The sequence below is a fragment of the Onthophagus taurus genome, chromosome 3 (assembly GCF_036711975.1).
Source record: "Onthophagus taurus isolate NC chromosome 3, IU_Otau_3.0, whole genome shotgun sequence".
In the NCBI taxonomy this organism is placed as follows: Eukaryota; Metazoa; Arthropoda; class Insecta; order Coleoptera; family Scarabaeidae; genus Onthophagus; species Onthophagus taurus.
Window position 1 is genome coordinate 19,887,407 of NC_091968.1, and position 13,639 is coordinate 19,901,045.

At 26.8% G+C, this 13,639-nt stretch overlaps 1 protein-coding gene across 1 annotated transcript; it reads right to left on the reverse strand.

Annotated features, from left to right (window-relative positions):
- Positions 1–509: 509 nt before the first annotated feature.
- LOC111417087 (uncharacterized) lies at positions 510–6,891 on the reverse strand. The gene is made up of 8 exons (XM_023049266.2): positions 6,790–6,891; positions 6,471–6,740; positions 6,151–6,417; positions 1,662–1,676; positions 1,291–1,590; positions 981–1,232; positions 901–918; positions 510–851 (listed from the first exon to the last, which is right to left on the reverse strand). Exons 1-8 carry the CDS (start codon positions 6,863–6,865, stop codon positions 565–567), a joined length of 1,485 nt encoding a protein of 494 aa, XP_022905034.2. The 5' UTR covers positions 6,866–6,891; the 3' UTR covers positions 510–564.
- Between the last annotated feature and the right edge of the window lie 6,748 nt (positions 6,892–13,639).

Genomic DNA, 13,639 nt, shown 5'->3' on the forward strand with positions numbered 1-13,639 from the left:
GAACACATGCTGAATGGGTGTAGTGAGTTGAGGGAGGAGGAGATGGACCGAAGGCAGATCTTAGGAGAGAGGGGAGAGGGGAAACGATGGATGAGAATGGTGATGGGGGTGAGGAGACAAAGGGATGGGTGAGGGGATGATTGGGCCGAGGAGCCGAGGGCATGGAAATGGAGGAAGAGGGTAGAGAGTGAAAGTAATATTTGAATAATGTAAAGAATTGTAAACAATTACTGTATACAATAAACTTTTAATAATAATGTCCTAACTTGTCCTAACATAATTTATATTAATTCTTTTACTCAACTATTTTCTTATTTAACTCATAATCAGTTACGTCATTTTCAAGAACTTTAATTTCTTATAAAAATCATTTATTAATATCAATAAAGAAGCTAGTTATGTCCCAACCTCTCCTTACATTTAGAGATGACAGAAATCTAGTAATCGAGATAGGCAAGTTTGGAAGGAGGTGTTAACACCTCCTACCGAAAATATTTTTGTGATGCAAGTATTTATTACTAACTTTACTAAATTAAATTTACATCAAATTTAGATCACATTTTATTAATTTAAACATTGTCGTATTTGCGAACTAATCACATCCGATTCCGCAAGTACAATACCGTCCTCATCGTAAGTTACCACGGATAATTTAATATCTTCGTTAGTTATAGGCTTTGCAAGTTGAATCATTCCCGTGTTTATATCAATTATATCCACATAATTTGTTTCGCCATCAATAGTATATTTTAAGTTGAATACTGCAGCGTTTTTGCATTTCTCTTCTTCTGGAATAGTTATTTTAGCGTATATTCTTGAGACGCCATCATATCGTGTACCCACAATTTTCGCTGAAAACACAATAAGTTATTTGTTTATAAATATATTTTGATTTTTTACCTTTGCAGTTTTCTTTGCCTATGAAAAAAAAAATAACTCAATTAGTTGTTTTGGTTGTAATTATGGGTGCTAAGTCTTACATAAATTGAAATCGACGTAATCTGACTGCCCTACAAGCGTGTCTTCGTTATAAACATTGATGTATGCGGTGAGGACATCTGTATCAAGTACTCTGTCATCTAAGACACAAATTCCCAATGTGTTGTTAAAAATTATATTGCAATCACCTTCCATTTCAAGACTAAATCGTGTTGCGGGGCAATCTGATGATGGAGGGATTATCGAAACATATACAATTGAATCTATGTCAGGTGTAACACCTGCAATCTTGGCTAAAATATAAACAATATAATTAATTAATGATTTAAGAATCATATTAAATCTTCTTACGTTTACATTCTTCACATTGCAATAAATCAACACTATCTGATTCACCAAGAATTGCGTCATACCAAATCTCTTGGTAAGATACAATAGATATTTTAGCATCCGCACAAGATAACTGTGAAGATAATCTTACGATTCCCACTGTATTATCAGCAAATACTTCGCCCTCAACTATTTTACCTTGAATGGAACATCTCACTTTAAGTTTAAAATTTAAAGCCGTTGTGCAATCCGATGTTGGGGGAATCAACGAAACGATTATTTCTTGTGAGTCATCGTCATAATCTACTGATACAATTGTAGCTGACATAAAAAAATAGAAATGATTTTTAATTTAGTGTTACATCGAAAATAATTAATATTATTTTTCTTACCGGTGCAATCTTCGCCTTTAAATGTTGAAATTATCCGAAAAAGAAAATGTTTTAAATTGTTATATTAAATAATTATGAGAAGTATAATCAGAGTCGGATCAAACTTTATCTTTAACCGCTTAACAACAAATACGAAAATAAGAAATTATTTAATTAACTTGCTTTAAAATATTTTTATTTGAATTATTTAAAATTATTTATGGCACATTAAATCTTAATCAAATTTGCTTTAAATTGCTTTTTGTTTCACAACGATATCTCAATTCAATCTTGAGATACGATTTTTTAATTTTATATTTCATATCTATAACAATCAAACATGCAGAGTTGGATTTAAAAAGTCATAGCAACGATGTTTATGTGTAATAATAAATTATTTATGGTGCGTCAAATCTTCATCAAATTTGCTTTAAATTGTTCTTTATTTCATGATGATATCTCAATTCGTTCTTGACATACGATTTTTCAAAATTTATATTTTATATCGATAACAATCAAACATGCAGACTTGGATTTAAAAAATCATAACAACGATGTTTATGGAAAATAAAAGACTATTTATGGCACATTAAATCTTCATCAAATCACCTTTAAAATGTTGGTTATTTCATGATGATATCTCAATTTGTTCTTGAGATACGATTTTTTTAATTTTATATTTCAAATTATAACAATCAAACATGCAGAGTTGGATTTAAAAGGCCATAACAACGATATTTATGTATAACAATAAATTATTTATGGCGCGTTAAATCTTCATCAAATTTGCTGTAAATTGTTCTTTATTTCATGGTGATATCTCAATTCGTTCTTGAGATACGATTTTTCAAAATTTATATTTCACATCTATAACAATCAAACATGCAGACTTGGATTTAAGAAATCATAACAACGATGTTTATGGAAAATAAGAGACTATTTATGGCACATTAAATCTTCATCAAATCACCTTTAAAATGTTGGTTATTTCATGATGATATCTTAATTTGTTCTTGAGATACAATTTTTTAAAGTTCTTATTTCAAATCTATAACAATCAAACATGCAGAGTTCGATTTAAAAAGTCATAACAACGATGTTTATCTATAATAATAAATTATTTATGGTGCGTCAAATCTTCATCAAATTTGCTGTAAATTGTTCTTTATTCCATGATGATATCTCAATTTGTTCTTGAGATACGATTTGTTTATATTTCATATTATAACAATCAAACATGCAGAGTTGGATTTAAAAAATCATAACAACAATGTTTATGGAAAATAAGAGACTATTTATGGCACATCAAATCTTCATCAAATTACCTTTAAAATGTTGGTTATTTCATGATGATATCTCAATTTGTTCTTGAGATACGATTTGTCAAAATTTATATTTCATATCTATAACAATCCAACAAGCAGACTTGGATTTAAAAAATCATAACAACGATGTTTATGGAAAATAAGAGATTATTTATGGCACATTAAATCTTCATCAAATTAGCTTTAAAATTTTGGTTATTTCATGATGATATCTCAATTTGTTCTTGAGATACAATTTTTTAAAGTTCTTATTTCAAATCTATAACAATCAAACATGCAGAGTTGGATTTAAAAGGCCATAACAACGATATTTATGTATAATAATAAATTATTTATGGCGCGTTAAATCTTCATCAAATTTGCTGTAAATTGTTCTTTATTTCATGATAATATCTCAATTTGAGATACGATTTTTCAAAATTTATATTTCACATCTATAACTATCAAACATGCAGAGTTGGATTTAAAAAATCATAACAACTATGTTTATGGAAAATAAGAGATTATTTATGGCACATTAAATCTTCATCAAACCACCTTTAAAATGTTGGTTGTTTCATGATGATATCTCAATTTGTTCTTGAGATACGATTTTTCAAAATTTATATTTCATATTTATAACATCAAACATGCAGAGTTGGATTAAAAAAATCATAACAACGATGTTTATGGAAAATAAGAAACTATTTATGGCACATTAAATCTTCATCAAATTACCTTTACAATATTGGTTATTTCATGATGATATCTCAATTTGTTCTTGAGATACAATTTTTTAAAGTTTACACTTCATATCTATAAGAATCAAACATGCAGAGAATAATAGAATCCGAGAATCTTAAGAATCCTCAGCAAATCTGCTTTAAATTGCTTTTTATCTCATGATGATATCTCAATTCTTTCTTGAGATACGATATCTTTAATTTTATATTTCAAATTATAACAATCAAACATGCAGAGTTGGATCTAAAAAGCCATAACAACGATATTTATGTATAATAATAAATTATTTATGGCGCGTTAAATCTTCATCAAATTTGCTGTAAATTGTTCTTTATTTCATGATGATATCTCAATTCGTTCTTGAGATACGATTTTTCAAAGTTTATATTTCATATCGATAACAATCAAACGTGCAGACTTGGATTTAAAAAATCATAACAACGATGTTTATGGAAAATAAGAGATTATTTATGGCACATTAAATCTTCATCAAACCACCTTTAAACTGTTGGTTGTTTCATGATGATATCTCAATTTGTTCTTGAGATACGATTTTTCAAAATTTATATTTCATATCTATAACATCAAACATGCAGAGTTGGATTAAAAAAATCATAACAACGATGTTTTTGGAAAATAAGAAACTATTTATGGCACATTAAATCTTCATCAAATTACCTTTACAATATTGGTTATTTCATGATGATATCTCAATTTGTTCTTGAGATACAATTTTTTAAAGTTTATACTTCATATCTATAAGAATCAAACATGCAGAGAATAATAGAATCCGAGAATCTTAAGAATCCTCAGCAAATCTGCTTTAAATTGCTTTTTATCTCATGATGATATCTCAATTCTTTCTTGAGATACGATATCTTTAATTTTATATTTCAAATTATAACAATCAAACATGCAGAGTTGGATCTAAAAAGCCATAACAACGATATTTATGTATAATAATAAATTATTTATGGCGCGTTAAATCTTCATCAAATTTGCTGTAAATTGTTCTTTATTTCATGGTGATATCTCAATTCGTTCTTGAGATACGATTTTTCAAAATTTATATTTCACATCTGTAACTATCAAACATGCAGATTTGGATTTAAAAAATCATAACAACTATGTTTATGGAAAGTAAGAGATTATTTATGGCACATTAAATCTTCATCAAATTGCCTTTAAAATGTTGGTTATTTCATGATGATATCTCAATTTGTTCTTGAGATACGATTTGTCAAAATTTATATTTCATATCTATAACAATCCAACAAGCAACTTGGATTTAAAAAATCATAACAGCGATGTTTATGGAAAATAAGAGATTGTTTATGGCACATTAAGTCTTCATCAAATTACCTTTAAAATGTTGGTTATTTCATGATGATATCTCCATTCGTTCTTGAGATACGATTTTAAAACACATCTTGGACAGCTTGTGAAGTCACCGAAATTTACAACCAGTAATCAATGCAGTTATCATTACAGAAAAGAAATATGAACTGCAGGCAGCTCTTTAAGCCAACAACCGAACATGTTTATCTTCTTTTGCTTATGATGCCATCTTCATAGAAGGTTGGTTACAAGTTTGGCAAACCGTTTTTTGTCCTGTGCTGCATTTGGCAGCGATCGCGAACTTCTCAACTTTACCTTTCATTATAACTCTTAGGAATTCTTGTCTTTTGTCTTTTGACAATTGTCAGAGTTTCTATATCGTACAGGAGATGTCTTTGAAACAACTTTGACATCACCGAGAGCAGCAATATTCATCGCTTCATCAGAAAGGTTGATCTCGTTTTCCAATTTTTTTTTCTTTCCTATATGGCGTCTGGACTATCTACTTATTGATGATTTTTTTATATATTTATGATACGTTTCTAGCTTGTTTGATAAGTGATATGGTACATGTTGGGAATGATTTGGTATTCACTTCTTGAAGGTAGTGAATGCTTGAGTTTGATGATCTGCGAAATTTTCTGCCTTTTCCTCATAAGTGTAACAAAGTTTTCCATAATAAGTTATTTTTCGATAATAGTTGCAAATTTATTTGACTTTTGTAGTGATCTTCTGGTATTATGCTTGGCTACGAAGGCTGCTTTTTGACAGCATTGCTATTCACATTACATCAATCATCATCATCATCAAGCAGCTATATGTTTTATAAATTTGCTCAATGTTCGTCATGTCAAGTTTGTCAAGAATGGTGAATAGTGATGAATCATTCTCATGGTCCAAAAACACCGGAACTGTGTTCAAGCTGTATTCATCTTCATCTGCGGTTTGATCATTTGATCCCTGATTTTGATTTTAAAAGATATAACTATTTGGGCGTGCATAATTTCGTAATTTTTATGTTCCCGAGTTAAACTTAACTAATACATAAGTTAAGGGGTTAAAGTAATGATATAAAAAGTTTAAAATAGGATTAATCCGACACTGCTTACACCATTACCTCTTACAATCGGATTTTCGAACGATTGTTATTGGTGATTCCACAAGTTGTACGCCATTGTCGGTATATCCTACAATAGATACTTCAGCTTTACATGGTAACGCACTCGATAATTTAATGACATTGTTTAACTCGTCAGGATATGTATCTATGTATTTTATTTCGTTATATATAGATAATTTTATTTTAAACTTTTTAGCGATGCATTCTGGTTGTTGCGGAGTCATAAGAACAGTTATTTTTAAATCGTCATCATAACTAACCTGTCGAATTGCTAAAATATGTTTCAAAAAACATCGTTTTATATTTAAAATAAAATTTCTTTACCTTTACAATCCCCACAAGGAAGAACATCCGCAATTTTTGATTCACCAAGTTTTAAACCATCTTCATCATAAGCCACAACTGATATTTTAACATCATCTTCACAAGAAATCGGTTTATTTAATTCAATCGCTCCTTCAGTATAGGTTGTATTTCCATAAATAATATCTTCACCAACAACGCATTTAATTTTTGTGCTATGCGCATTAGAACATGTGTTAAACTCAACACCAACCAGGTAATTATCGTGAATCCAAAGATTTGTTAGCACGGCTAAAACTTGGATTTAAGATTTTCTTCTAAATTAATTAAGAAATCTTACGTTTGCATTCTTCTTCGACTGCATAAGCGGTCAAAAAATAACACAAAGAAATTATTGAAACGACAAAAACTCTCATTTCGATTGATTTCGAATCGATATATGACTTTGTTTTAATGCACTTATATATTAAAACGATGCAAAACACTTTAAAATGATTATACCGGCTTGATTTTATCTAATCTCATTGACGTGAAGATCATGAATGCAATTTTTTTATTAAATGTTTCATTAAACATTTCAATTTCATGTTATCAGCTGATCATTGTGAATAACTTTAAATATTCAACTTTGAACAATCATTTGAAATTTATTTCTAGGAATTAAGAAACGATTTATATTATAAATTAAAGCTTAAAATATGCTGTTTAAAATGATGTATGGTAACATATGTGTTAATAACCAAATTTTTAAGAAATACATTTTCTTAAATATGTTGAAATATTAAATCATTTTTGTTTGAATTGTTTAAGTGTCATCTTTGAATAATCACTTCAAGTTTATTTCTAGGAATTAAAAAACGATTTATATCATAAATTAAAGGTTAAAACATCCTCTTTAAAATGATGTATGGTAACATATATGTTAATGATCAAATTTTTAAGATATACATTTTTTTAAATATCATAAAATATTAAATAATTGATGCTAGAGTTGTTTAAGTGTCAACTTTAAATAATCACTTGAAGTTTATTTCTAGGAATTAAGAAACGATTCATATCATAAATTAAAGCTTAAAACATCCTCTTTAAAATGATATATGATAACATATATGTTAATAACCAAATTTTTAAGAAATACATTTTTTTAAATATGATGAAATATTAAATAATTGATGCTAGAGTTGTTTAAGTGTCAACTTTAAATAATCACTTGAAGTTTATTTCAAGGAATTAAGAAACGATTCATATCATAAATTAAAGCTTAAAACATCCTCTTTAAAATGATATATGATAACATATATGATAATAACCAAATTTTTAAGAAATACATTTTTTTAAATATGATAAAATATTAAATCATTTTTGTTGGTGTTGTCTAAGTGTCATCTTTGAATAATCACTTCAACTTTATTTCTAGGAAATAAGAAACGATTTATATCATAAATTAAAGCTTAAAACATCCTCTTTAAAATGATGTATGGTAACATATATGTTAATAACCAAATTTTTAAGAAATACATTTTTTTAAATATGATGAAAATATTAAATAATTTTTGTTGGAGTTGTTTAAGTGTCAACTTTAAATAATCACCTGAAGTTTATTTCTAGGAGTTATGAAACGATTTATATCATAAATTAAAGCTTAAAACATCCTGTTTAAAATGATGTATAGTAACATATATGTTAATGATCAAATTTTTAAGATATACATTTTTCTAAATGTGATGAAATATTAAATAATTGGTGCTAGAGTTGTTTAACTGTCAACTTTGAATAATTATATGAAGTTTATTTTTAGGAATTAAGAAACTTTTTATATCATAAATGAAAGCTTAAAACATCCTCTTTAAAATGATATAGGATAACATATATGTTAATAACCAAATTTTTAAGAAATACATCTTTTAAATATGATGGAATATTAAATCATTTTTGTTGGTGTTGTCTAAGTGTCATCTTTGAATAATCACTTCAACTTTATTTTTAGGAATTAAGAAACGATTTATATCATAAATTAAAGCTTAAAACATCCTCTTTAAAATGATGTATGTTAACATATATGTTAATAACCAAATTTTTAAAAAATACATTTTTTTTAAACATGACGAAAATATTAAATAATTTTTGTTGGAGTTGTTTAAGTGTCTACTTTAAATAATCACTTGAAGTTTATTTCTAGGAGTTATGAAACGATTTATATCATAAATTAAAGCTTAAAACATCCTGTTTAAAATGATGTATAGTAACATATATGTTAATGATCAAATTTTTAAGATATACATTTTTCTAAATGTGATGAAATATTAAATAATTGATGCTAGAGTTGTTTAAGTGTCAACTTTGAATAATTATATGAAGTTTATTTTTAGGAATTAAGAAACTATTTATATCATAAATGAAAGCTTAAAACATCCTCTTTCAAATGATATATTATAACATATATGTTAATAACCAAATTTTTAAGAAATACATTTTTTTTAAATATGACGAAAATATTAAATAATTTTTGTTGGAGTTGTTTAAGTGTCAACTTTAAATAATCACCTGAAGTTTATTTCTAGGAGTTATGAAACGATTTATATCATAAATTAAAGCTTAAAACATCCTGTTTAAAGTGATGTATAGTAACATATATGTTAATGATCAAATTTTTAAGATATACATTTTTCTAAATGTGATGAAATATTAAATAATTGATGCTAGAGTTGTTTAAGTGTCAACTTTGAATAATCACTTGAAGTTTATTTCTAGGAATTAAGAAACGATTTATATCATAAATTAAAGCTTAAAACATCCTCTTTAAAATGATATATAATAACATATATGTTAATAACCAAATTTTTAAGAAATACATTTTTTTTTAAATATGATGAAAATATTAAATAATATTTGTTGGAGTTGTTTAAGTGTCAACTTTGAATAATCACTTGAAGTTTATTTCTAGGAATTAAGAAACGACTTCTGTCATAAATTAAAGCTTAAAACATCCTCTTTAAAATGATATATGATAATATATATGTTAATAACCAAATTTTTAAGAAATACATTTTTTTAAATATGATGAAAATATTAAATAATTTTTGTTGGAGTTGTTTAAGTGTCAATTTTAAATAATCACCTGAAATTTATTTCTAGGAGTTATGAAACGATTTATATCATAAATTAAAGCTTAAAACATCCTGTTTAAAATGATGTATAGTAACATATATGTTAATGATCAAATTTTTAAGATATACATTTTTCTAAATGTGATGAAATATTAAATAATTGATGCTAGAGTTGTTTAAGTGTCAACTTTAAATAATCACTTGAAGTTTATTTCTAGGAGTTATGAAACGATTTATATCATAAATTAAAGCTTAAAACATCCTGTTTAAAATGATGTATAGTAACATATATGTTAATGATCAAATTTTTAAGATATACATTTTTCTAAATGTGATGAAATATTAAATAATTGATGCTAGAGTTGTTTAAGTGTCGACTTTAAATAATCACTTGAAGTTTATTTCTAGGAGTTATGAAACGATTTATATCATAAATTAAAGCTTAAAACATCCTGTTTAAAATGATGTATAGTAACATATATGTTAATGATCAAATTTTTAAGATATACATTTTTCTAAATGTGATGAAATATTAAATAATTGATGCTAGAGTTGTTTAAGTGTCAACTTTAAATAATCACTTGAAGTTTATTTCTAGAAGTTAAGAAACGATTTATATCATAAATTAAAGCTTAAAACATCCTGTTTAAAATGATGTATAGTAACATATATGTTAATGATCAAATTTTTAAGATATACATTTTTCTAAATGTGATGAAATATTAAATAATTGATGCTAGAGTTGTTTAAGTATCAACTTTAAATAATCACTTGAAGTTTATTTCTAGAAGTTAAGAAACGATTTATATCATAAATTAAAGCTTAAAACATCCTGTTTAAAATGATGTATAGTAACATATATGTTAATGATCAAATTTTTAAGATATACATTTTTCTAAATGTGATGAAATATTAAATAATTGATGCTGGAGTTGTTTAAGTGTCAACTTTGAATAATCACTTGAAGTTTATTTCTAGGAATTAAGAAACGATTTATATCATAAATTAAAGCTTAAAACATCCTCTTTAAAATGATATATGATAACATATATGTTAATAACCAAATTTTTAAGAAATACATTTTTTTTTAAATAGGATGAAAATATTAAATAATATTTGTTGGAGTTGTTTAAGTGTCAACTTTGAATAATCACTTGAAGTTTATTTCTAGGAATTAAGAAACGACTTCTGTCATAAATTAAAGCTTAAAACATCCTCTTTAAAATGATATATGATAACATATATGTTAATAACCAAATTTTTAAGAAATACATTTTTTTAAATATGGTGAAAATATTAAATAATTTTTGTTGGAGTTGTTTAAGTGTCAATTTTAAATAATCACCTGAAATTTATTTCTAGGAGTTATGAAACGATTTATATCATAAATTAAAGCTTAAAGCATCCTGTTTAAAATGATGTATAGTAACATATATGTTAATGATCAAATTTTTAAGATATACATTTTTCTAAATGTGATGAAATATTAAATAATTGATGCTAGAGTTGTTTAAGTGTCAACTTTAAATAATCACTTGAAGTTTATTTCTAGGAGTTATGAAACGATTTATATCATAAATTAAAGCTTAAAACATCCTCTTTAAAATGATGTATAGTAACATATATGTTAATGATCAAATTTTTAAGATATACATTTTTCTAAATGTGATGAAATATTAAATAATTGATGCTAGAGTTGTTTAAGTGTCAACTTTGAATAATCACTTGAAGTTTATTTCTAGGAATTAAGAAACGATTTATATCATAAATTAAAGCTTAAAACATCCTCTTTAAAATGATATATGATAACATATATGTTAATAACCAAATTTTTAAGAAATACATTTTTTTTTAAATAGGATGAAAATATTAAATAATATTTGATGGAGTTGTTTAAGTGTCAACTTTGAATAATCACTTGAAGTTTATTTCTAGGAATTAAGAAACGACTTCTGTCATAAATTAAAGCTTAAAACATCCTCTTTAAAATGATATATGATAACATATATGTTAATAACCAAATTTTTAAGAAATACATTTTTTTAAATATGATGAAAATATTAAATAATTTTTGTTGGAGTTGTTTAAGTGTCAATTTTAAATAATCACCTGAAATTTATTTCTAGGAGTTATGAAACGATTTATATCATAAATTAAAGCTTAAAGCATCCTGTTTAAAATGATGTATAGTAACATATATGTTAATGATCAAATTTTTAAGATATACATTTTTCTAAATGTGATGAAATATTAAATAATTGATGCTAGAGTTGTTTAAGTGTCAACTTTAAATAATCACTTGAAGTTTATTTCTAGGAGTTATGAAACGATTTATATCATAAATTAAAGCTTAAAACATCCTCTTTAAAATGATGTATAGTAACATATATGTTAATGATCAAATTTTTAAGATATACATTTTTCTAAATGTGATGAAATATTAAATAATTGATGCTAGAGTTGTTTAAGTGTCAACTTTGAATAATCACTTGAAGTTTATTTCTAGGCATTAAGAAACCATTTGTATCTTGAATTAAAGCTTAAAATATTCTCTTTAAAATGATATATGACAACATATTATGTTAACAACCAAATTTTCTCCAGAATGATATTGAATTGTTGCGACTTGTTCAGTCTCAATTTTTGTGTAACGCAATTGAACTAGTTTTTGAATAAGTGTGAATCAGTTTTCAACCAATTAGACAAGATTTCAAAGATTTGTAGCTAGTTTTCAATGGTTTTGAAAAACATTTTTTCTATGTTTTTGGGTTGAAGTCCATTTTTAACCATTAAGTCAAGCTTTCAATATTTCAATATAATAATAAAATAAAAATACAACGAGAAATATTAAAAAACCGTTTGCTCATAGCTCCATTCGTTGCCAATGCGATCAGTGCAATCATCAAACATAGAATAGGAATGATTGGCCGAGTACTCGGTAAAGTATTGTACATCATGCAGTGTCTTCCAAAAATCGTCCAGATGCGGAGAACGGAAAAGTGTTACCACGAATTGCCCATATCTGTGGAGAATACATCTTATTTCGTGACACCAAATACCCACATCATACAGAGTGTAGCAGAAGAAATTGACTGCAACACGTTGACCCCTGCACTGTATTTCATAGACAACCGTTGGGCAGGTTTAAGCCCATACCCCATAATAATCAAAGAAGCTCCAGATGAGTTGAAAATAAGGAAGAGCCAAAATTAAACTTTAAACCCATTCAATCAATTGGTTCAACTGGGCTTTATACTCAAGAAGAAGTTTCGAGGGTTCAGAAGACTCCCACCTTCGGAATGCAAAGGTCCGCAGTCCAAAACATTATAATAAGGAAAATGGCTGGCATGGATACCGACAATCAAGGGTATACAACCGTTCAACTATTTAATGCTGCAGAGCTAAAACACTTGGCTCACAGCACTGTTCATCATATATGGGGATGGTTTTCTGACGTAGGTATATTCACAAGCAGGTTGATAGGCTTTTACGTTATCATAAGACTAATAAAATACGTCCTCAGCATAGTACTGAACGGACTTGCAATTTACAAAACAGTAGGCTGTGGAATTAGTATTTTAGCCATTGTTTGGAACACACTGGCTATGCTTGTTTTACATCATTCTTATACAAAAACTCAACCTGATGTCCAAGAGGTATCTACTCCAGAAACAAGAAATAGTGGATGCTTCGAACGCAACAAAAGCCTCCTCATAGCATTGGACAGAGAAAGAGTAGGAGGCAAAAACGCCAGCAATTTGAGATATCATTATGAAATAATAAACAATTTATAGTAATTTTGATTTAGATATAATGTGCCATAATAATTTCTCATTTTCCATAAACATCATTGCTATGATTCTCTCTCTTTCTTCAGAAACATTGTGAATTTGAATGATTTTTTGAAACTTTCCATCGAAACTAAAAATTCAATTCAAATTTTGTTCCATTTTATTTCGTTTTTCCGCCGCATTGAATCTAGTTGAATAGCAAAGCCACTTAAGAAAAAGCGAGGCGCGAATTTCTCCGCCAAAAAAATGGAATTCGAACAATGGTAGGACCGACAGAAATCGAATTATGCCC